The sequence below is a fragment of the Rhincodon typus genome, chromosome 5, assembly GCF_021869965.1.
Source record: "Rhincodon typus isolate 14 chromosome 5, sRhiTyp1.1, whole genome shotgun sequence".
NCBI classification, from domain to species: domain Eukaryota; kingdom Metazoa; phylum Chordata; class Chondrichthyes; order Orectolobiformes; family Rhincodontidae; genus Rhincodon; species Rhincodon typus.
This window is the reverse complement of record NC_063336.1, coordinates 42,907,002-42,932,493: the sequence shown is the minus strand read 5'-3', so window position 1 is coordinate 42,932,493 and position 25,492 is coordinate 42,907,002. Positions and strand designations below refer to the sequence as shown.

Here is a 25,492-nt window from a genome sequence, read left to right as displayed (position 1 = left end):
TAAAATAATTGATAAAAGAACTAAAGATAAGAAGGAAATCTTTTTCACTCAGTGAGTGCTAAAGAGTCTGATGTGCACTGCCTGAGAGTGTGGTGGAGGCAAGTTTGTTCAAGGCATTCACTAGGGAATGAGATGATTATTTGAAAAGAAACAATGTGAGTCCTGGGTTCAAGTCCCACTTGCTCCATAGGTGTGTATAACATCTCTGAACAGGTTGATTAGAAAAAATAGATACTGCATTGAGATTCTGTGATATTTGGGATCTTCCTGGGACAGCGCCACCTTGTCACATACTGCATTCACCACTTATAACGTAGGTTTTAAACCATTATTGAATCTGACACAATAACTACTAGTGACATGCGATGAGGAGGAGGGAGTGTGTTAAAATTAGAGGTTAGAGGAGTGAGAAATTCACTTAGCTATAGCAATCATTTGGAAGAGCTGAAAATGGAGAAGTCCAAGGCAAGGGAACAAAAACATTTCTAACCCTTTTTTTAAAAAAACCTATAATCTAGTTTCACTAAGAGAATTATTGCAAACACAAATAGGAAGACATTCAAATATTTGAGGTAAAATTATTCTTGAATTTTCTTTGCAAAGAAGATTAGACATTTTCGTTTCTATAGTGGTATGTTCTTAACGTTATTTACAGAGGAGTTTATTTGTGGCAGATTGTACATTGTCAGGATAAACAGGGAGATTGAATGGTCAGATATAGTCAAATAACGCTGCTTTTCTTTTGGACGAAATTTCCCACGTTCACACAGTTGTGCTCGCTGACTAAGCGGTTTGGGACGATGAATCAAAACTACAAGTCTGAGTATGATGACACGGCTTGTTGATACTTCACGGTGCTTGTTATTTTTAGTAGAAACGTCTGCAAAAAAAAAGCGGTTTCGGTGATATTCAATTGTTTGCTTAAAAGATGTTGAAACCACAACAGGAATCCGAAACAGCGTACAAGGTAACTAATTGCCCAGAACAGCGGTTACACAAAACTACATATTAACCAGCACACAAGCAACCGGCTCGGTCAAGTGTTAAAATAAAAGCTGCAAATATTAAGAGTCCAGGCGGAAAAAAAATGAATCCAACACGGGTCAGGACAGATGAGGAGAGTGCAACCTCCAGAGCTCTTAAGAATCAGGTCTGACCGAGGCTTTGAAGGAAGGAGAGTGTGTTTCACATTTTGAAAGTTTGCATTGTTGCGATGAACAGGGAGAGGATGAAAGGACGAACATGAGCTGAACTGATTCAGGTGGCGTCCTCCCCATTGCCCCTGCAGACAGGTGTAATTTGTGTCGGCAGACCCGCAGCAGCTGACAGCGTGACCCTCCCCTTTAAACGATGGGGTGGGGTTGTGTTGGGGGGGGGGGGGCGATAGTGACGGGTCAATGGAGAAAAGGAGGGGAGGGGGTGTGAAAGGGAGAAAAATCCGATTAAATCCCTGAATCAATCGCCATTTTATGATCAAAAATCCTGCCCGGACTGGGAGTGAGAGCAGCAGCGGCGAGGTCGGGGGAGGGGGGTAAGGGAGCCTGCGGCGGCGGCGGCGAGTCCTCGGGTAGGGACGGCCCCGGGGGGGGGAAGAGATGGGGGTGGTTATAGGAGGGAAGGCCTGGGGGCCGTTATTCCTGGGAGACGGAGTGATAGCGGGAGGGAGAGGACTGTCTGTTGTTGTTGTTGTGACCCGGGAAGGAAGGGATATCTCCTCCCTCAGCCTTACCCTCCCTCAGCCTTACCCTCCCTCCTTCCTTCCCTCTCCGCCATTCCCTCCCGATCTCAAGTGGAGTGGGGCCGGGCCCGGGGCCTGGTCTCCTCCTCCTCCTCCCCTCCCCCCTCAGCCCGGATCCCCAGGTGTGAGCCTCTGACTAGCGGCTCCTCGGTTTTCTCTCTCTCTTTTTGTAACACCCCACCCTCTTCCCTCCTTTTTATTTTAATTTTGTTATTTCATCTTTCGGGTTCATTGACATCCTCGTCCTGCTCTCTTTTTTTCCCCCTCCCTCTCCACCCACCCTATTTATTTTTTTTTTTGGACATCAATTATTCATTTGCCAAGTGAGAAAGGGGGAAAACGGAGAAGAACGAAGATTAAAGCGAGAAAATGTCGGGCCAGACGATCACGGACCGGATCGCCGCAGCTCAGTACAGTGTGACCGGCTCGGCCGTGGCCAGGGCTGTCTGCAAGGCGACCACCCATGAGGTGATGGGACCCAAAAAGAAGCACCTGGACTGTAAGAGACTTTGTTTTTCCCACCTTCCCATCGTTACAGACCCCTCCCCAACCCTTGTCCTTCACTGTTTTACATGTAAAACAATCTCAGAACGTGCATTGCAATGTCTAAATTCAATGTCCCTTTATTTTCTTATTAGAATTTGCCAGTATTTAGACTGTGTGCATTCTTGATGTTTCGCATTTAAGAAAAAAAAGACTTGTATGCGTCCTACTAGTTTGTTCTCATTCCCGGTGTATTTTTTTACTGTTTGCTGGCGCTTCCGTTTATTCCCGGTTCCTTTTTTTTTGCTGATATTCCTGGCTCCTGTGTTTTATTTGCTTTTCTCCATCATTGCTATTTCTGTTCGTTGTAATGGAGTCCGAGCTTGCAAAAAAAGTGGGCTGTGTTCCTAGTACTGGAGCCGAGGTAACGGTGGCAGTAATGTAGCGCCAGTGCCAGAAGTATGATAAATATTTTACTAGCAGACTTGCTGAGGATGTCTGGCCGTTTAATTTTTTAAACATCGCAAATAAAAATGCGTTCTGCTGAATTTGATTCGCCGAACAAATGATGGGATGTTGCAGTGTTCGTCATGTATAACAAAGCAGGATTTAGTTGTGATGCTGCAGTTTATTCGCTTATGAAGTGAACGTGTATAGGAAACGTAGGCTTCAAGGGCTGGCATTCTTTCTTCAGAATAGCACTAACAGAATTTTATAATTATGATTTTAACAGGGATTCAGTATAGTGGGCCATAGAAATGTTTTGGACGCATCAGCAGTTTTGAGAGGAGGGGGAGGGACAGATTCAAAATGATTTCTTAAAAATTGCAGCTATAGGCTTAGGTCGGAATGGTGCAGTTTACAGAGCATCGATGATTCTGATGTGGCGGTGATCCTTCTTGCCCTGCCCCCATTCCTTTCCGTATTGCTAATCCCTCTGGATATTGCTGTTTAAGCACTGTTTTTGGATCTAAGATTAGCGTAGTTGGATTATTCCGATTATTAATACCGTGCAAATATTATTCAAAATCGTATACAATTCTATGATGTTTTATTCAGCTGCTGATGAGGTATTATTCGTAATGCTGGACTAGACTAGTGAGCAGTTAGGTTGAGCAGAGGAGATCGTAAAATGAAATTGAAATGGCAATTTTATAGCGTATTTTTAAATGCAAGTTTCATTAAAATATCTAAATAACATCCATAGCATCATTTACATTTTCATTTCAGAAATTAACAGCAGTATGACCTTGGTTATCTATGGCTTTCATTTGAAATCAGTGCCCCATGGGTAATTTCTTTCAGATGCAGTGTTAATAAAAGTCGTAAACCACTGGTGAAGAGTGTGATTAATTTTCTAGTTGATTATGCCCCATCGAAACCTAGCTGTCAAATTGCAAATTTTAAGAATATTTTAAAGTTCTGTAAAAATCACTTTATTGAATAGCTGAGCATGTTTTTTTTCTTTTGAAACGCCTAGATAAGTTTGTATATTTTCCTTATCTTTTTTAAAAGCAAACGAGTCAGCATTTTTTAGCAATACTGCAGAGTTTGTGCAAAATTGTACAGGAAGGTTACAACTTTCTGGTTCCTTGAATGATTTTAGGACAATTTTGTTACTCTCTTGACTGCACATCAGTTGAACTTGAAAAGGAAGTGTGAGCAGGCAATACGACAATGTGGAGGAGGGTGACAGTATTGGGAGTGCAGCATAATCTTGCTATTACCTAATGTAGTGATGCTTGGATCACTATCATTTGTGATAGGGAACACTTAAAGTCACAGAGTCACATAGCATGGAAACAGACTGTTTGGTCCAACTAAGGTGTAGAGCTGGATGAACACAGCAGGCCAAGCAGCATCATAGGAGCAGGAAGGCTGCTTGGCCGAGCCTTGCTGCTCCTATGATGCTGCTTGGCCTGTGTTCATCCAGCTCTACACCTTGTTATCTCAGATTTTCCAGCATCTGCAGTCCTACTATCTTTGGTCCAACTAGTCCACACTGACCAAGTTCCCTAACTAAACTACTCCCACTTGCCTGCATTTGACCCATATCCCTCCAAAACTTTCCTATTCACACTTGATTTACTTTTTTTTAAAAAAGTTGCTTACCTCATGAGTGTTGACTGTAATTTAAGTACCAGAGTTGGGATTGAATATGGAACTTGTTTGATTTGTTTAGCTTAGATCCACACAGGGAAGTATAGACAGCTACTGTACAAATGGGGTACAGTGTAGGGTTTCTTGAATAACTAAACTGTAAATTTTTGCCTCCGAAAATGTCTATTCAGTTTCTACATACAGCAAGTTTACAAATTGGAAGCTGTAGTTTGTCAAATGATTTTACTGACATCACATAGGATGATATGTCAACCTGGAGGTATTCATATTCTTAGCTAGGCTTCCGGCATCTTGAATATAGTGTGTCTCATACATGCTTTTACATAAAGGAAGAGCTCAGCGAGATGCTCAGATCTTGAGCAGTGTCCTCAGCAATGCAGAAAAGGTGAGTGGTGTGCAAAAGGATAGAATTACTCTGGATCAATTTTTAGAACACTTTTTAACGACGGCTTCAGAAAGTAGTGCATAATCCATAAGGATACTGATGTATGAAAATGGATTGCAAAGCCATGTCTCAATTACTAGGGTTTATATTTAGATTGCAGAAACATATACATTGCATGTGTTTACATTTAAATTGCAAGAGCTGATACCTCTTTCCTACTGGGTCACAATTACTTGACATCTCATGGAATATATTTTGCTGTTCTGATGTTGTGGGTTGGAGGGGAGTTCTTTTTGATTTGACTTAGTAATTAAAAAGGATATTTTTAGTGCTTTGGAGTTGATGACTGAGCTTTTATTCCCTTAAAGATTCTCTGTTTTAGTACCTTCAGATATGTCATAGTGTCTCCTTAGTAAGCTGTGGAACTACTTGCAGCATTGGCTTTCAATTTAGCAGGGCATTTCTTTTCACAGCTTTCTATCTGATGGGGTCAGGTGGAATTGGATATGAAAAATGAGCACACCACTGATCAGACTCTATTGTTACTATTATACAAATAAAAATGTTATCTCAATCATTTTATTACACAAACAAGTTTTTCTAATAAGTCAACACTTCTAAAACAAGTAATAGACGGAAATGTTAAATCCTGTCTTCCCCCAGCAGGACTCCATGATCTTGCTATTGGACCTAGTCGGCAGAGAAATAGAAACTTCGCAGTATCACAAGTGAAATATAAAATTGTGCAGGCATAACCTCTAAGGCAAAAAGTAAATTGAAGGCATGTAAGGTTTCTGATTAATATTAGGTTCCTGTGTGTCTGTTGTTGTCCTCATGGATAGTGGAGGTCACAGGTTTTAGAGTTTAGTTGAAGTATTGCTGTTGTGTATCTTGTAAACACAGTACATGTTGTGCTGGTGTTGGAGTGAGCAAATGTTGAAGGTGTTAGGTGGCGTGCCAATCAAACAGCCTGTTTTGTCCTGGATGATTTTGCGCTTTCTGTGCTGATGTCAATGCTCATCCAGGCATGTGGAGAATATTCCACCAAATTCCTGGCTTTTTCTTTGCAGATGGTGGAAAGCTTTGGGGAATCAGGAGAAGAGTCAGTTGCTGCAGAATATGTAACCTCTGACTTGCTCTTCTAGCCTCAATATTTGTGCTTTATCCAGTTACGTTTCAGGTCAACTGCAATCATCTTTCTTTTTGTATTGTGTGTGTGACTCCCAGCCAGTGGAGCATTCCTCCCCACCTCCCGCCCCCCCAGCTGATCTTTTCTTTTCAGTTTTACATGGGCCTCTCGATAAGGCAACATTTGATCATGTAGGGCAATGTCAGGGGCAGTCACTTTCTCTCTCCTTTTTCCTCTGGAAGGTGTGGTGTTGATATTTAGATGAAAGCCATGAAGGTCTGAAGAGAATGCTCTTGGCAAAATCCAAACCGAGTGTCAGTGAGGGGGTAATTGGTGAGCAAGAGCAGTTTTATAACACTGATGACTTTTGTCTTAACTTTGAACATAGGTGGCTGGAGTAATAATTGACCAGATCAGATTTGTCTGGTAATTTATGGGTACGGCATACTGGACAACATTCCATTTTGGGAATTAAATGCTGGTAGCTACGCTAGAATAGGTTAGGTAGCCCTTAGTTGTGGAGCACACTTCAGCACTGCAAACCAGGTCCCTGTCAATGCCAATATCTTCTGTGCTCAGCTGTTTCTTTATCACAGAATGAATTAGCTGAAGACTGGCGTCTGGTGGCGTAGACCTTGGAAGCTAAAGTGAGTCATCTGCTTGGCACTTTTGCTTGAAGATCATTGCCAAGTTTTAACCTTGCCTTACCTTTTATACTAATAGTAGATTCTGCCATTGTTGTGGAATTCAGGAGGAGTGGATATTTGAGTTACCAACTCCTTTTCTACTATCCCAAACTTTCTCCTCCATATCCCTGCTCCACCTCACACTACACAAGAGATTTGATTTCATTAGTTGTGACATTCCATCCGGTCTGCATGCATTTCAGTATCGCTTCACAACGTTGAACAGAGGGATGGTGGGGGGGTGGGGGTGCAAATTCGTAGCTCCTTGAAAGTGACATCGCATGTAGACAGAGTGGTAATGGTGTTTGGCACGCTTGCCTTCATTGGTCAGGATGTGGAGGTGCCGGTGTTGGACTGGGTGGTCGAGATTAGAAATCACACAACACCAGGTTATAGTCCAACAAATTTATTTGAAAACACGAGCTATCGGAGCCTCAGTCCACCTGAAGGAGGACTGAAGCTCCAAAAGCTTGTGTTTTCAAAAAAAAAACCTGTTGGACTATAACCTGGTGTCATGTGATTTCTGCCTTCATTGGTCAGGGTGTTGAGTATATGAGTTGGGACATTGGCCACTTTTAGAATGCTGTGTACAATTTTGGTCGTCTTGTTATAGGAAGAATGTTAAACTATAAAGAGTTCAGAAAAAATTAACAATGATGTTACTAGGCCTGGAGGGGTTGAGTCATAAGGAGAGACTCGATAGGCTGGGACTTTTTTTCCTCTCTGGAGCATTGGAGGCTGTGGATTGACCTTATGGAGGATAATAAAATCATGAGGATCATAGATAAGGTAAATAGCCAAGGCCTTTTTCCAAGTGTAGGGGAGCCCAGAACTAAAGGGCATGGGTTTAAGGTGAGACGGCAAAGATTTAAAAGGGACATGAGCGGCAACTTTTTCACACAGGAGGTAGTGCGTATATGGAATGAGCTGCCACAGGAAGTGATGGAGGCTAGTACAATTACAACATTTAAAAGACATTTGGACAGGCATATGAATGAGAGATTTACAGGGATATGGACCAAACATAGGCAAATGGTACTAGTTAAATTTGGGATGCCTGTTCGGCGTGGACGAGTTGGACCGAAGGGTCTTGTTTTAGTATTGCATGATTCTGACTCTGACAAATCATGGTGAAACTTAATTCTGCTGATGGCTGAAGCTGCCTCCTGGATGCCTAAGCTCGAGCTGCAGAATTTATTGTTAGTTTCCCATTTAGCATGGTGATAGTGTGCCAACATAATGTGTAATCCCTATGAAAAGATAGGATTTTTGTCTCATTGAACACTGTTCAGTGATTACTGTTTCAGTTGTCTTGAACAGATCTATCTGTAACGGATGACCCTGGTGTGACCAAGTTCAAGCAGGCTTTTCCTTGCATCATGTGGGTAAGCTCCTCACCCAGAAGGGTGTGCTCACTACCTTTAGTATTTCTTCCAAACAATTGGTAAATAAAGGAGTATTGATCCATCAGATGAGGGAGCAGTAGGTGACAGTTTCCGTGCTGATGTTGGTTTGATCTAATGTCATGTGATTTCATTGGATCAAGCGTCAATTTCAGGACTCCCAGGCTCATTGCCAATAGGGCTGTAATGTCACCAATTGAACGGGACGTATCCAGAGTTGGTCAAGGACCCTGGAATGTTGGCTGAAAAGTATGATGCTGAGAATTAACCTCAGATTTTGCTTGACTAATTGAAGGAAAAGCTTAGTTTTGGAACACGTTCTGCTGATATTGTGAGAATTTTCAGCGTTGCCTTGGCTGTGTGTGTTTTTGTTATGTCTGAATCTGGTGCTTGGGTTGATGCCACATCATCTGTACTGTTTTTAGATGTTTTAGTTTTGATAGAACTGTGGTTTTGCTTAGACTATTTCAGAAGGCAGTTAAGAGGCCTATGTAGATCAGATAAGGAAGGCAAATTTATTTTCCTAAATGATATTAATAAACCACTAATAGACTAGCTTGGTTGATGCTAACATTTAAATTAAGTAAATTCCTTTAATTTCTGTAGTGGGATTTGAACTTGTCTGAGCATAATTAGACCTCTGACTTAGTCCAGGAATGTAACTGTTAAACTGCAGTACCCACTTGCAATTGGACAGATTTTTTAGAGCTGGGAGAACCAGAGGGAAATGGCAGAGTAGAATCTAGGTTTTCAAGGGCTATATCTCACTGACTGAAGACTGTAAGGGCTGGTAAGAGAGGTGATTTTCTTAATGACTCGAATGAATCCCAGCATTGAAAACACATAGACGTAGAAAGAAGTTGATCTGTAGCATCAGCATCAGCATCAGCATTGTAATCTCTTGCTTGTGGATTTGATGCTGAGTGACTTATTGCCTGAAGCCGAGCAGGAAAAGCTGTTGGTGGGAGAAGCCTCATTTTATTTAAACCTCCATCTTCTCTCTAATCTGTGTGCCTCTGCATATTTATTTTCAGCCCATTCTTGGTACTTTGTACTAATAGTCATAGAGTCATAGTTATAGAGATGTACAGCATGGAAACAGTCCTTTAAGTCCAACTCATCCATGCTGACCAGATATCCTCGATTAAATCTAGTTCTGTTTGCCAGCATTTGGCCCATATCCCCCTCAACCTTGCTTATTCACATACCCACCCAGATGCTTTATAAATGTTGTAATTGTACTGGTCTCCACCACTTCTTTTGGCGGCTTATTCCATACACACACCACCCTCTGCGTGAAAAAGATGCCCTGCACTCCAAGGCCCTTTTTAAAAATCTTTTCCCTCTCTCCTTAAACCTACACCGTCTAGTTTTGGACACCCTCACACTGGGAAAAGACCTTGGCTATTTACCCTATCCATGCCCCTCATGATTCTATAAACCTCAATAAGGTCACCCCTCCGCCTCTGACACCCCAAGGAAAATAGCCCCAGCCTATTCAGCCTCTCCCTATAGCTCAAACCCTCGAACTCTGGCAACATCCTTGTCAATCTTTTCTGAACCCTTTCAAGTTTCACAACATCCTTCTTAGAGCAGTGTGACCAGAATTAAACGCAGTATTCCAAAAGTGGCCTCACCAATGTCCTGTACACCTGCAACATGACCTCCCAACTCCTTTACTCAATGCACTGACCGGTGAAGGCAAGCATACCAAATGCCGCCTTCACTATCCTATCTACCTGCGACTCCACTTTCAAGGGACTGTTAACCTGCTGTCCAAGGTCTTTGTTCAGCAGCGTTCCCCAGGATCTGTACTTAGAGATCAAATATTGCAGTGTATGTCACTCAGATTTTTGAGTGCAAACTATACAGCAAACTTTTTTTTCTTTTTAAATCTCATTTCTCCTCTGAGTACTAGTCTTAAAAACAAATGCAACCAAATTCGGTCAAATTATTAAGAATTGTGCTATGTTTCCTCTAAGCTAGTTTATTTTTATACGGTGTGATTATCGGAAGTCTAGGAGTGGGTCATCTTATTTATTATGGAAGTATGGTTTAGGTTAAAGTTGGTGCCAAAATCATGTTTTATAACTATAAGTGTCATCCCCAAAACTGGTGCATTGTTTGTATTCTGAGTATAATATTGCTGCATCTTTAATTTCAGTATTTCCAACCATGCTGAACTTCTCTCATGCTGAGCAGCTGAAGGTCAGTTTATTTCCCCTGGCCATCTGCCTGTCTATCCTGCTGAACCACTCAGAGCCTAAATTTTTCACTCGAGGTCACCTGAAGTCTGAGCGTTAAGAGGAGATCGTGTACAAGAGAGAATCAGCCAGCACTAGTGTAAGATGTTATCAGATGCAGATAAAACTATAGATATTTTAGACAGTTACTTAGCTCTATTGGCATGGAATGCTATACTTAGAAATTGGATCAGATTTGGCATGTGTGTAGGAGAACTTTTTTTTAAAATATAATTCAAGTCATACTTGAAGTGGAAAAGGAAATGGTCCAGCTGGTGTTGGACGTTTCATAGATTTATGTGGCATTCTTCTGTATAATTCTTAAATCAAACTTTTCTCCTCCAGATTGGAATAAATGCTGAAAAAACTGGCAAAATTCTTATACAAATATGTGTCAAATTATAGGCTATTTCTAAACTTTATGGTTAGTAAATTTAATAAATTAACTTTTTTTTTAATTTCTTCAAGTTCGAATTGGGGATGCTCACCACTGTTTCTCACCTGATCTTGAAATTTAAAACATTTATGCTGAATTGATAAACACCTTGTTGCACTTCCAAAGTTTCAATACTTTTTTGTTTTTCTCTTCCTCCCCTGCTGTCCCACATCTAAAAAGGTGGACTAGAGGGTCCTGCCACTTCAGTGCGGTTGGCAATTTTTTCAATTAAATGGAACTCCGTTTTAGTCATTGAAAGTTAACCATGGCCGGCTAGATTTTTCCTAGCTAAATCCAGCTGAAGGAGTGCTGGAACAGGATGTTTATGATTTTGCACTTGCTGGATCCTAGTGCCTACATGACTATCTCCTTATGTTCCCTCATCTAGGCCACTGTTTGTTTTGAGGTGTAGGCCTTCTGGCCGCCTCCGAACTTCACACGACTGGACTGGATGCCAACCTTATCAGGCGGTCTTCTTGACAGAGCCTGTTGGGTGGCACCACATGCATGTGGAGATTACATGTTAACAGTGTGCCTGCTTGCACGCACACACGTCGTCCTTCCTTCTCTCCCTCCCAAAGAATTTTAAAATTGGTTATAATTCCTCCTACAGTACTTAGGGTTACATTCTAATTTGCCTTTTTTAAACATCATTTGTAGTATTAAGTTTTCTGTTAGCACTTTCTTTTCATTTGTTTCATCAAGCTTACTAGTCATAGAGTTGTACAGCACAGGAGCAGATCTTTTGGCCCAACTCGTTCATGCAGACCAGATATCCTAAATAAATCTAGTCCCATTTGCTGGCATTTGGCCCATCTCTCCCTCAACTCTTCCTATTCACATACCCATCCAGATGCCTTTTAAATGTTGTAATTGTACTAGCCTCCACCACTTCCTCTGGCAGTTCATTCCATACATGCACCACCCTCTGCTTGAAGAAGTTGCCCCTTAGGTCCCTTTTAAATCCTTCTCCTCTCTCCTTAAACCTAAACCCTCTAGTTTTGGATCTCCCACCCTGGGGAAAAGACCTTCGCTATTCACCCTATCCGTGCCCCTCATGACCTTAAACCTCTATAATATCACCCATCGGTCTCTGACGCTCCAGGGAAAATAGCCCCAGCCGATTCGGCCTCTTCCCTACAGCTCAAACCCTCCACCCATGGCAATGTCCTTGCAAATCTTTTTTTGAACCCTTTCTAGTTTCACAACGTCCTTCCTATAGCAGGGAGACCAGAATTCCACACACTAGTCCAAAAGGGGCCTAACCAATGTCCTGTACAGCTGCAACATGACCTTCCAACTCCTATACTCAATGCACTGACCAATAAAGGCAAGCATACCAATGCCTCCTTTACTATCCTATTTACCTGCGACTTCAATTTCAAGGAACTATGAACTTGCACTCTAAGGCCTCTTTATTCAGCAACACTCCACAGGGCCTGACCATTAAGTGAATAAGTCCTGCCCTGATTTGCGCCTCCAAAATGCTGCACCTCATATTTATCTAAATTAAACTCCATCTGCTGCTCCTCAGCCCATTGGCCTATCTGATCAAGATTCCATTGTACTCTGAAGTAACCTTCTTTGCTGTCCATTACATCTCCAATTTTAGCGTCATCTGCAAACTCACTAACCATACCTCTTATGTTTACATCTAAACCATTTATATAAATGACTAAAAGCACTGGATCCATCACTGATCTTTGTGGTGCACCGCTGGGTCATAGGTCTCCAGTCTGAAAAGCAACCCTCCACCACCACCCCCTGTCTTCTACCTTTCAGATATTTCTGTATCCAACTTGATTCTCCAGAATGCACTTTAACTTTGTTTTGCAGAAATATACCCATCTTAACTCTTTCCTGTTTTTAATCATTGCAACATTAAATGATGTTTCTCAAATTGAAAAGTAGATTTTTATATTTTGTATCGCATTTGTTACTTATTGTGCCATAACTTGGCCCAAGTGTTTTTGCACTGTGTGCACTTGAATGTGCAGATCATTACTTGTTTGAATGCTTTCCGTTTATAGGAGCAATAACTTATTTTGGAAGAAATGGAAACTAAATTGACACAGCTTTTCTGGTATGATAAATGAACACCATTTTGCCAAGATTTAATGGAAGATGATGGTTGGAAGAGCTGAATAAAGTGATTAGTTTGATATTTTTTCGTTACTTTGGGCTTAGATACTGCTGAGATTTTTGAACCATCTTCCCATTTTAATATTAGAATTTCATGAAATTCTAATATGAGAAGAACTAATAATTACAAGAGACTGAATATGGTATGCTAAATTTTGTCTAACTCTTCCATATCTAATTTCTTTTGGAGTACCAACAATTCTGGGTATTTTGCTGCATTGCTATTCATGAACCAGCATCACAGTTCTCTGTATTTTCTTGAAGATCATACTGTCCCTACAGTGTGGGAACAGGCCCTTTGGCCCAACAAATCCACACCGACCCTCGACATTCCACCCAGACCCGTTCCCCCTATAACCCACTTAATCTACACATCCCTGAACACAATGGGCAATTTAGCATGGCCAGTCCACCTAGCCTGCACATCTTTGGACTGTGGGAGGAAACCGACGCAGACACTAGGAGAATGTGCAGACTCCACACACGGTTGCCCAAGGGTGGAATCGAACCTGGGCTCCTGGTGCTGTGAGACAGCAGTGCTAAGCACTGAGCCACCGTGGGGACACATCAAGCTGTGAAGGACCTTGATTTTATGCCAAAACCACCTATTTCTCTAGGATTATCCAGGAGACAAAGGTGAGACCTGGCCCTTTTCTACCAGTCACCTCAATCTCATTCTCTTGTCTTCTCTACTTGAACTCCAACATGGAATTTTGTTGCTAAGATAGAGAGAATCTGTTAAACTGACTGTCTTTTTCCTATTTGTCCACCAAGTAAGACCTAACTGTACTTTAGTCCTGAGCCTGTGTTTATCAGGTTTTTTTCTCAGCTCTCCCACTTAATCTTGGCCTTGAGATTCATGACTATTCATGACCTGGCACTCATGTTAGCTGCACTGTTATAAAAGCAGGAATAGGCCATGCACCCCACTGAGTCCACAATGCCTTTTGATCATGAATGATCTGATTTCGTCTTAACTCCACTTTCCTGCTTGTTCCCCAGAACCAAGTCTGTAAATCTAAATTCTGTTTAACACTGCCTTGAATGTATTCGATGATCCAGTGCTCTGTGGAAGAAAATTCCAAAAACTAATGACCCTATAAGTGAAAATTTCCTGTTCATCTGTGGAAGAGATTGAAGAGTTCTTGTTTTAAACTGTGCCTCAAATTTTAAATTCCCAGAAGAGGAAAGATTCTCCCAGTATCGAGTCTGTGACACATCCCCATATGTACATGCACATAAACACACTCTTTTTGTGTTTTAATAAGATTATGTCTTTCTTCTAAACTCCAGGGAGTGTAGGTTCAACATGCTCAATCCTTTCTCATAAACGATCCCTTCATCCCCTGCTTACAGTGCATTTATGTTCCTCCTAAAGTCTGGAGACCAAAACTACATTGTACTGCAGGGTTCTCTGTATTGTAGTTGGAGCATGATTTCCCTACTTTTATACCCTACTTCTTTTGCAAAAACAAACACCTTTTAATTTCCCTTCCAAATTACTTGCTGTATCTACATGTTGAGTTTTGGTGATTTCATAAACAAGGTCAGCCAGAACCCCCTGTACTGTAACATTCTGCAGACACTCTTGATAAATAATACTGTGTGCTTTTCTATTTTTTCCTCATCCTCACACTTGTAATATCTTAAATAAAGGCAAATACTTTCACGTCCATCTTTCTCACCCTCTGTGATTATAAAAGGTGAACTTCACACTCTTTTATCTAGGGAAACCTTTTACTTTGAGATCATTAATCAATCCTGTCTTGTTTCACATTCCCAGCTGTTCCCTGGTAGGTTTCAGAATGTATTATTTGAGTAACCTGCCCTAAATGTGCTCAGTTTGATTTCAATCTTTTTGAAGATTTAGCACCATCTATAATTATTGCAGTATTTTCTTTCTAAGCCATCATTACTTCTGAGCTACAATCAGGGCCCATACGTCAGTGATGACTTTGCTATTAATCGTCACTCAAACTCATTGTATGTTTTGATGATCGTAACCAACATTCAACTATACTAACCTCATCCTTTGTTAACCACAACACCTTTCTAGTTCCTTTCTAGCTATCCGTCCAAAACGTTAAATGTCCTCTAAATGCTCATGACCGAGCTGTGGTCACTCTGCAGAAATGTCACTGTAATGGCTATTAAATCATACTCATATTTATTTATTGCTATTTGTGCTGTCAGTTTATTTACCATGTCAGGAATGCACTAAGCACTCTTGATAGAGCTTTTAATTCTAGTTGTTTACAATGGTTCATGACTCTGCCCTTGCTAGTGCATTCCTTTATTCTCCGATCCTTTCTATCTCACTCATTGCCGTTTAAGTATGCCAGTACCCTGCTTTAGTGCCTTATCCCGCCCTCCTTGTATTTCCAAATCTTCCCTCTGTGAATTTCCTCTACTGAGAGATGGTAAGGACTGCAAATGCTCAAGTAGGATAACACAATATGGAGCTGGAGAAGTACAGTAGGCCAGGCAGCAGCAGAGGAGCAGGAAAGTTGAGGTTTCGGGTCGGGATCTTTCTTCAGAAATGGGGAGGAGGAAGGGAGCTCAGAAATAGAGAGAGGAGGGGTGGGGCTGGGGAAGATAGGTGGGATGGTGATAGTTGCGTGCAGGTAGGCAGTTGTGGGGATCCCACTCCCTACCTGCACTCGCCTATCACCATCCTACCTACCTTCCCTGCCCCACCCTCCCCTCTCTCTTTTTTTGAGCGCCCCCCTCTCCCTCCCCTTTTCTAAAAAAGTCCCCCGACCCGAAACCTCAACTTTCCTGCTCCTCTGCTGCTTGGCCCGCTGTGTTCTTCCAGCTCCATACTGTGTTGTCTCTACTCTGTTTGCTGTTTAGTTTAACACCATCTCTATAGCCCTGCTTAAACTATTGGTCAGGACATAGGCCTCAGCTTGATTCAGGTGAAAGCTGCTTCACTGGTGCCAGTGTCCCACGAATCAAAGCCCATTCCTCCCCCGCCTACCGCTGAGTTCTGCATTGACCCTCTAATCTTTACTATCTATGACAGTTTTCTTGGTTGTGACTTTTTAAGCATGCTTAAGCAATTAAAAATGTCTCTTGATATGACTTCTTTCGAACTAGCTCTACATCTTCAATCTGGCCTTTCCTGTTGAATCTTTTTGATCTATTGTCTTTTCTCGGATTCAATCCATTTTTGCCACGTCTCTGTCTGAATCTCTACCCAATCCATCTTCTTACCGTACTCCATCAGTGAAACAATTTTTGTCATTAACAATTTTACTCTTCACCGTATTGGTCTCCTTACTTCAGGGAGGATTGAAGTATTTTGAAAATGATTCCAAGAAAGTTTACTAGATTGATACGCCTTCATTTAGGGGAATGTCTCGTGAAGAAAGGTTTGATAGGTTCGGCTTCTATCTATTGGAGTATAGAAGAATGAGAGGGAGTTGACTGAAACATTCAAGATCCTGAGGTCTTGACAGTTTGGATATGTAAAATATGTTTCCTTTTGTGGGAAAATTTAGGACTAGGCGTTAATCATTTAAGAGGATTTTTTCTGAAGGTCTTAATGTTTTGGAACTCTCTTCCTCATGAGGTGGTGGAAGCAGAGTATTTGAATATTTTTAAGGCAGCGGTAGATTCTTGAGCTGGGGCCGAAAGGTTATCGAGGGTGGGTGGAAATGTGGGACAATCAGATCAGCCATGATTTTATTGAATTGCGGAGTAGATTTGACACGCCGAGTGGCCTACTTTTAATTCTTGTGTTCAACTTGGTCCCACTTAAAAGTGACAAATATTTGTTTATCTCCATCAATGACTTGTCAGTTTTTGCTCGGTGGTAGCTCTCTTGCATCTTAATCAGATGAGTTAAGTTCTGATCTATGATTTCTTTACATTGCACAAAAATATATTTTAGGCATCATTGACAAGATTAGCAGTTGTTGCTCATCGGTAGTTGACCTTAAAGTGTTTGGCTTTTTAGGCTATTTCACAATCAATCACACTTCTGAGAGTCCGGAGTCCCATGTAGGCTAGACCAGGTGAGGATGACCGATTTCCTTCCCTTCCGGACAGTAATGAACCAGATAATAGGATTTTTAGGACAGTTGATATTTATTACATAGTTGCAACTGGACTAGCTTTTGTAAACTTGAAATTTTTTTTTATTTTGAATTAAAATTTCACTATCTGTCAAGGTGGGATTTAAACATGCTTCCAGAACATTAGGTTGGATTGAGTCTAGTGACAATATCACTGTTCCACTACCTTCTTGAATGATAGCTGGCTGGCTTTTCAGTACAGTGTTGGTGTCAGAGGTTCAAACCTTAATTCCCTTTTTAACTAAGTTGGCTTGCCTCTGGATTGACCTCTATCTCAGCCCAACTGCTATTGTACACTTGAAAATTTCGTTCATACTTTTATTAGCTAGCCTTACAGTGGTTAGCACTGCTGCCTCACAGTGCCAGGGACCTGGGTTCAATTCCACCCTTGGGCGACTGTCTGTGTGGAGTTTGCACATTCTCCCCATGTCTGCGTGGGTTTCCACAGGTGCTCCAGTTTCCTCCCGCAATCCAAAGATGTGCAGGTCAGGTGGATTGGCCATGCAAAATTGCCCGTAGTGTCCAAGCATGTCTGTTAGAAATGGGGAATTGCAAGAGTAGGGGAACAAGTCAGGGTTGGATGCTCTTTGGAGGGTTGGTGTGGACTTGTTGGGCTGAATGGCCTGTTTCCACACCATGGGGATTCTATGATTAATTCTCTGTAACCTTCGTCTCATCCTATCCCATTTTCATTATCACCGATATTAACTCCTGGTGATGAATGTCTCAATTTGAAAATCATGTGCTTAAATCCACAATGGCCTTACTGAATCTTATTTCTAATATCTTGCAGTGCAGTAACCCATCCATCTTCCCTTTTATGTCCACTGAGGTCCATTATTGCTGGTGGTGGTTTAAATAACTTGATCCTGCAACCTTTCCAGTTCCTGGTATTTCCATTTTAAAATGTTAGTTAAAGCTGACCTCCAAGATCAAGATTTTAGTTCCATCTCCTTTATCACAATGGCAACAAAGCTTTTTACATATTTTAAGAACCACATAGAATGGCCGTTTTACATAGGGTAAGAGATTTTTCAAATGGTCCCAAATCTTATTGCTTGCCCTCTGTGCACAAACTCCAAGTTCCTCATTTTTTAAAAAAAAAAGTGCAGATGCCGAAGATTTGAAACAGACAAATTGCTGTAGAAACTTGGCAAGTCTGACAGCGTCTGTGGAGAGAAATATAATTAGCATTTTGAGTCCAGTGACCCTTCTTCAGAACTGCTTCAGTTCCTGAGTTTAATTCTCCCAATCTTAATTTTTGTTTCAGAAAGTTCCTGTATGTCCATGAGACCAACTTTGCCAACTTACTGAAGTTTATTAAACTACTCTATATGGGATGGTGCAAGTGAATGAGAAATTTTAAGTGGTAGTAAGCTGAATGGGGATTGATAACGTCATATGCTTGGTGCTTTCATACACTGAAAGATTCTCCCAGTATATTGAAGGAAAATCTGCAAGTGATCACTGAATTTTCTCCTGAGCGGATTAACTGCTTTTGTATTCAAACGTAATTCATTTTCCGTAACCTCCTGCAGCGTAGGATATATCTGCAGTGTTAAACATTATATATTGATTGCATTTTCGGAATTGGAGACAACCTGTTCTTGAGCTAAGAATTTCATCTGTGGCCTAACCTTCTGCATCACTGCCCACGTTCAACCCAAATAAAACAGTTTTTGGGTTAAATTGGTTTTAAAAATCACTTTTGGATTTTGCTGAATAGATGAATAATTGGTTTAGATACAAATAGCAGAATCCTTGATCTGTGATCTGGATTGAATTCTAAATCTACAGAGAAACAAAGGATAAATTGAAGATTGTCAGCATAGCTTTATCAGAGGGTGATTGTGTATGACAAATTTTGAAGTCTTTTGAGAGCATGAAAAGGTGTGGCGATGAAGATCATATTGTTGATGGGGTCTGATGGACTTTAGTAAGGCTTTTGTTAAGGTGTTGCATGTGAGACTGGTTGGTTAAGAAAGTAAGATCTCAGGACAAAAACATATATTGTTGGAGAAACTCAGCAGGTCTCAGCATCTGTGAAGAGAAAGCAGAGTTAATGTTTTGTGTCCAGCGATGCTGAAGATTGAATGCTTCTGTGACTGTGTCCAGTAGTGTACTATAAGGTTTGGTGCTGGGTCCTTTGCTTGTAGTGTACATTTAATGATTTGGACACACAGGATCTTTTACTAAATTTGCAGATTGCACCAAGATTGGTGTGGTAAATAGTGAGAATGACAGCTAAGGAGGATATAAACAGACTGGTCAGATGTGCAGAGCAGTGGCAGAGTGTAATCCTGAAAAGTGTGAAGTGATGCATTTTGGGAGGACTAACAAGGCAAGGGAGTAGCTATGGTAGGACCCTAGACAGTACTGACATTCAGCAGAACTTTGGTGTGCATGTATGCAGATCTTGTAAGGCTGCAAGACAAGTGTATAGTGGGTTAAGAAGGAATATTGGATACTTGACTTCAGAAGTCAAGGCATAGTATAAGAGCGGCTGAGAGGTAATGATGCAGGTGTATGGGTAACAGTGAGAATACTGTCGGCGAATCTGGGTGCCAGACTACAGAGGGGCCTTTGAGAAGAGGTTGTGGATCTAATGTCAGGGGCAGGATGTTTGGGAGGGGGGTGGTTTAGGGGGCATTATTTCCCCCAAGAGAGTAGTGGGTATTTGGAACTTAGTGCCTGACTGGAACTTACTGCCTGACAGGGTGGAAGAGGCTTGAACCATTACAGCTTTTGAGAAGGAATTTAGATAAGCACTTAAATTGCTCTTGCATACAAGGCTATGGACTTGGGATTAGAATAAAAAGGTGCTCGAAGGCTTGTTGTTTTGTGATGGGCCAGGGGGCCTCTTTGCAGTAATACATTCTCTGACTATGACTGACTAAAAATCGCATGATACACTTCCACAGTGTATGGGCTGCAGTTGAACTAAAGTCTGACAAAACTGTCCCACAAAGCTCTGGCAACTTGTAATTGTATTGGTGTTCCTCAAAAGCTGCATTAATTCTGCTTACTGTTGTTTCTCTGGTGGATGAGTGCTAAATTCAAACACTTAATCTTTAAAATCTGTATTATAGTAAGATCTGTGGTTTTAAATTGGGGCCTATATGTTTTAGAAATGTATTAATAGGCCACATGGATACAAGGACAGCTTGGACTTCCCGAGTTTCAACCTCGTTGTCTAATGGGAGGATAAGCTAAATTTATGCAAGTACAGGATTTTATGGATGTCACTCACATGTCAATGCAATAAAAGGCTTTGAATGTGTAGCAAAGTAGTTATTGCATGCATGTCTGGAACACTTCAGTTATTCTGTAGGATTTTTCTTGTAAATGTTATTTTTAAGTAACATTTTATACGTTATGTTACTTGTCTGTCTGTCTCACTCCAGTGACTAGCTACTTCAAGCAACAAGATTGCTGTGAAGGTAAAAATTTATATCTGCTATGGTGGTCATTATCCAATATCAGTATGTGTTGTATATCGCAAACCTCACTGCAACAACAAATATCTAAAATTAGATCTTTTAAATTTTTTGACCTTGCAGGTTAGAACTACCAATCTATTTGGTCCCTGGGAGTCAGATAAATTTTGCATTTCTAAGATGTCTTAAAATCTTATGTTGAAAACATGGAGCATTTTTAATCCTGTTGTTGTTATAGAGGAGATCACAAAGGTTGTGGGCATCAGTACTCAACTGTGATCTTGGACAATCCTTCTAAAAATTAACAAAATAAATAGAATGCAGTTTATAGTGTCAACTCAGTGGAGATTTGTGATTTTTAGCAATCCAGGTTACTGTACCTCTGTAAATTTCAGATGCAATTCTGACAGCTGCGTAACTTCTGCAAGTGAAAAGTTGCAAGTAATTTTTGAGTAAACTTACATTTTTCAGCATGACAAATGTATTTCTTTGACCAGCATCTTCAGTACAGAAATAAAAATAGAAAATCCTGGAAATGCTCAGCAGGTCAGGCAGCACTGTGGAGAGAAACCGGATTAACATTAATTTGATGATCCTTCAGTTCTGGCAGTCATGTGTTGATTGAAGTGGATTCCCAGGAGTATACTTTGTTATTTACTTGCAGGCCATGGGTATCACTGGCTGGGCCAGCATTTATTGCCCATTTCTGGTTGCTCTTATGAAGGTGGTAATGAGGTTGAACTGCTGCAGGAAGTAGACTAGCGATGCCTTTAAGAAGGAATTCCCTGAATTTTGACCCAGCGGCTCTGAAGAAATGGCGATTTTTAACTTTCCAAGTTAGTGTGGTTAGTGGCTTGAAGGGAAGCTTGCAGTTGGGGGTATCCCCATGTATTTGCTGCCCTTGTCCCTCTTGATGGAAGTGTTCGAGAGTTTGGAAGGTGTAATCAGAGGATCTTTGGTGAAATCTGCAGTGCATCTGATGAATGGCACACACTGCTACTGAGCACTAGTGGTGGAGAGAGTGGATATTTATGGATATGATACCAGTCAAGTGGGCTGCTTTGTCATGGATGGTGTCAAGCTTACTTTTTTTTTGGAGATGCACTCCATTGGTAGATAGGGAGCATTCCATCACACTTCAGACTTGTGCCTTGTAGATGGTGGATAGACTCTGGGGAGTAAGGTGCTTAGTATGCTGCTAAAACAGCTGTGAAGATCTTCAAGATCACTTTTCCAGCAGGGTAGGAATCCAAACTAACATCTTGGTTGCCAAGTTTTCCTCAAACCCCTAAGCCACCAGTCTGGCTTTACCTTTAACTCTTCCACCAGGGAGTCTCTTTTTTTTTTCTCTCCCCTCTCTGTGCGCATCCATTTATGATAGGAGTCAGAGTCATCTAATAGCCCTTTTCATTTTTTTTTATTTTTCAAAGATCCACCACTAAATCACCCTTTTGACAAATTAAACGATTAATTGAACTTGGCGTTTTTTAAAATTAACCTTTTCAGACATGTTATGTCACACCTTTGACACAGATGGGATTTGAATGCGGGCTTCTTGGCCCAGCTTATTTGGTACCTCAGTGTACTTAACCAGTTTTTTTTTTCAGGTGTCCAATTTTTTTCTTTTTGCTTGGTATCCTTTATCAACTTACCTTCTAATTTGTTCATAGCCACTACAACTTCTCTATTGTAGGAGCTGCTTCTCAGGTATTTCAATCCTGTTCTTATCAAAACAAGACCTCTCTTCACCCTTCTATCTCATTTAGACAGCTACCACTGCTACCAGAAGGTCTTCCCCCTCCTGTCGATTGGAATGTCTTTTGCAAGTTTACAGTATTTTCCTAGGACATATTCACAGATCGAATTTCAGCATGTGTTGTGTTTTCTAGTCTTCCACATCTTTCAACGTATTTTGTCAACCAATGGATTTGCCTCTTGTCCCACATCTTGAATATTGACTCGATGTTTGTATTTGCCCATGACTTTCCCAGCCATTTCTATAATGGTGACGTTTGTTTCTTTACTAGTGCTGTCTGGAATGTGTGTTACTTTGGTGCTAACTTTCAGTTGTTCTCTGTGGCAAAAGCCTTGCCCTGCTTTTCAGCATCATTTTGCCCATGTTCAGCTAGCCTCTCATTTATCATGATATGGTTCTCCTAATTGTCCAACATCTGTATATGAGCTCCATGGTGTCTCATCATTTTATGAATTGTTCATATTTTGTAAGTTGTAATCAGCCAATTAAACCTGAGGAACGTATCTCAACAGTTCGGCTATTACACTGCTGAATATTGTTTTTCCATCGCACGTAACTTAACCTGACCTTTTACGCTCTTCCTGCCCTTCTCATTTGAAATATATCATGCCTCAATTAAAATTTATTCTTTGTTGTACAGCACTATGATGTGACCTTGCTGAATTTTCTCTGAAGCGTCAGCTTTAATGAAAGCCCTGTACCTGCACGTAGGACATTGAAGTGCTTGTCCCTTCCTAAGCCAGAGGATGATAACAGTTATTGCCAAAAGAATTTTAGGATTTCATCCAAAATTCAGTTGCTTTTGACTGTAAACTCATATAAACAGTTGCAGTGTATTCTTCTTGTAGCTAACAATGCCAGAAGAGATGTTAGTATGCAAGGTGGTAGGTGGTCTTCCAAGTTTTCTTTTTGCTTTCACAACCACTATTACTCTTTGAATTTTTTCTTGCTCTATTAATTACATTATTTGCAATTTTTCTCTTGCATCGTTAATTTTAGCATTGTCGAACCCTTCCCACCCCCTCCCCAACTAAGTTGTCAGTTGGGAATTCGGCCAGTAGGTCAGGTACCTGTTCATTATCACACTTCCACTCTTTTTTTTTAGTATGGACTGATTAAACCTAGTAGCCATATTTACTAAGTGCACAAGGATTTCTTTTCCCCACCATCCCATACCTTTGTTTAAAATCTCTTGCTAATGGGAGCCTTGCTGTATTTGTTTTCTTTCTTTAAAAACATGTATAAAAGGTCAGTAGTGAACAGGACAAATTTAAGTTGTCCCTTACTCAAGATTCTTTAGTAGGATTTTTAACCTGTAAGAAGATCTATGCATAAACAGCCAATGTAGTTTTCCGATAACTAGCCTTTTTTCCTTTATACTGCTATCTTCTGATGTCAGTAATACCAAGTTAATTAGGAAAGTTGGCCCTTGTGAAAGGAATACAATAATATCTAGATTGTGTAAATTCACTGATTTTTCTTAAAAAAAAATTGCCTTGTCATATTCCATGTCTGATTTCATTTGAAACTTTTTCATGATGAACAGTAAATCACTTAATACTACATCTGCACTGAAAGTAGTTTACTCCTGTTATGTCAAGGGGAATTACCACTGTTGTATTGATTTTTGTTTATTGTCATGCCCAGATCTGAAGCAGATAGAACTCTCAAATTCCTTTTTAACCTTACTTCTTCAGTCCTTCTTTTTATTTAAAGAATTGCTAATATTTTAACCAATCTATTCCATTCACTGGATGTGCATCTGCTATTCAACGCAGTGCAGTTTAATGAGGTTGAGACTAAAACTTTTGTTGCAAGAAGTTTTAGCCCAAGAACCAGTACATTTCCTGCTGCCTGATCAATTTCACCATCTTCTCTTGAGAAACGGTGTTCGGTGAAACTTTGAAAATCTTGTTAATTCAGGTTTAGGAAAATTCACTGCATTATTCCATTTTAAATGGCATTTAAAACACATGTTGACAATCCCAGAGGCTTTCTGGGGTTCACTGTTTTGGTATAGTTCTCCAAGTCTTATTGTCTTTTATAGTTACCAGGTATCTTGGTAAATGATTTCTCCTTTCATTTTCAGCATTCGACAATATCTAAGCTGTGTTGCATTGCCACTACCATTGAATTCTCCATTTGTTGTGTTCCTGCTGAATGTTGTATTTGAACTATGAAGATCACAGAACATGTGTTTTCCTAGGAACATTTTTTTTTTAAAAAAACTGCTGAAATCTGTTTCAAAGATGTTTCTTTTAATTTGAGTTAATATTAGTCAATCAATGTTCAGCATTGGCACAATCCAGCAATTCCAAGGCAAGCACTGAATTAGGAATCTCCAAATGGAAGTATTACTGTATTGCACATTGTCTGTTAAATTCCGTTCTATATTCCTGAGTAAGGTTGACCATGCCCTGTATGCATTTAATAGGTCATCTTTCTTTTGTCCCCAAATTTTAATAGAACTTGCAAGCATTCCTCCATATTCAGTTGTTGAGCCTCTGGCTCTCAGAATAATTTACACCTGATCTAGCTTCTAGTTAAAGTGCCAATGCCAATGATTTTTTTCATAGTGAAAATGGAACCTGAGTACACACATCCACTTCATTTTCCATTAATTGTATACTTCACCTTCACAGAACATGATGGTAGCCATAATCCTGATCCTTTGCACTTGGGTTTAGCCACTCTTCTCCAGCATAAGTCCAATTTTAATTTCAAATCTGAATATGAATCTTGGTTTCCAATATTCACCGTTTTTTTTTTCTTTAGCAACCAAATCTCTTCCATTACCACCAAAAAAAAGGCTCAGTGTCAGTCTGGATCCTGGCCAGTTGGTGACAAAAGTTCCCAATGCAAATTTCTTTTGTGGTGAAGTCATTATCTCTGTCTTAAAGCTCCTTTCATCCACTGGGCACAACTGTTGTTCATTGATTATATCTACGCTGTCAATTAAGAATGAGTAGGCAATTCAGCCCATCAAATGTGCCCTGCCATTCAAACAATCATGGCTGATTAAACACTTCAATAACTTTCACCCAATCCATCCCATAACCCTGTATGCCATTGGTAATCAGAAATCTTAAACATACTCCAAGATTGAACCTCCACAGCTCTGTGGTAGAAAATTCTGATTTATAACCCTTTTGAGTTTTTTTAAAAAAAAACCACTCACTTGCTTATCTACTTGCTGTTTTATTGTACGTATGCTACCTGATGTGCTGCTGAGCATTTTCTGTTTCTCAGTTTTCCCACATCTGCTGAATTCTGCTTTCATATTTGACCTTGCACTACATTGCATTATGGTCCCTAAGAGATAGGGGGACATTAAAACCCTAAAATTTTGTGAGGAAGAGTCAGCAGGCTAGTCCCTATTTCAGCTGTTACATTATAAGGAAATATTCCAAATTTGGACTGAGTCATGAAAGAATTTCTATGACATGAAACCTTT

The 25,492-nt window shown here is 40.5% G+C and overlaps 1 protein-coding gene across 2 annotated transcripts in view; it reads left to right on the top strand.

Annotated features, from left to right (window-relative positions):
* Positions 1 to 712: 712 nt before the first annotated feature.
* The window catches only part of LOC109913545 (clathrin coat assembly protein AP180-like), a 211,297-nt gene continuing 186,517 nt past the window's right edge, over positions 713 to 25,492 (top strand). Inside the window, exons 1-2 of one of the 2 annotated variants that reach the window (XM_048596769.1) lie at positions 713 to 967; positions 2,063 to 2,237. In XM_048596769.1, the coding sequence (XP_048452726.1) occupies positions 2,108 to 2,237 (130 nt within the window). In that variant the 5' untranslated portion in view covers positions 713 to 967; positions 2,063 to 2,107. Of the gene's footprint in view, positions 968 to 1,387; positions 1,532 to 2,062; positions 2,238 to 25,492 lie in introns of those variants that run through there. The other variant, XM_048596770.1, reaches the window with a different exon arrangement.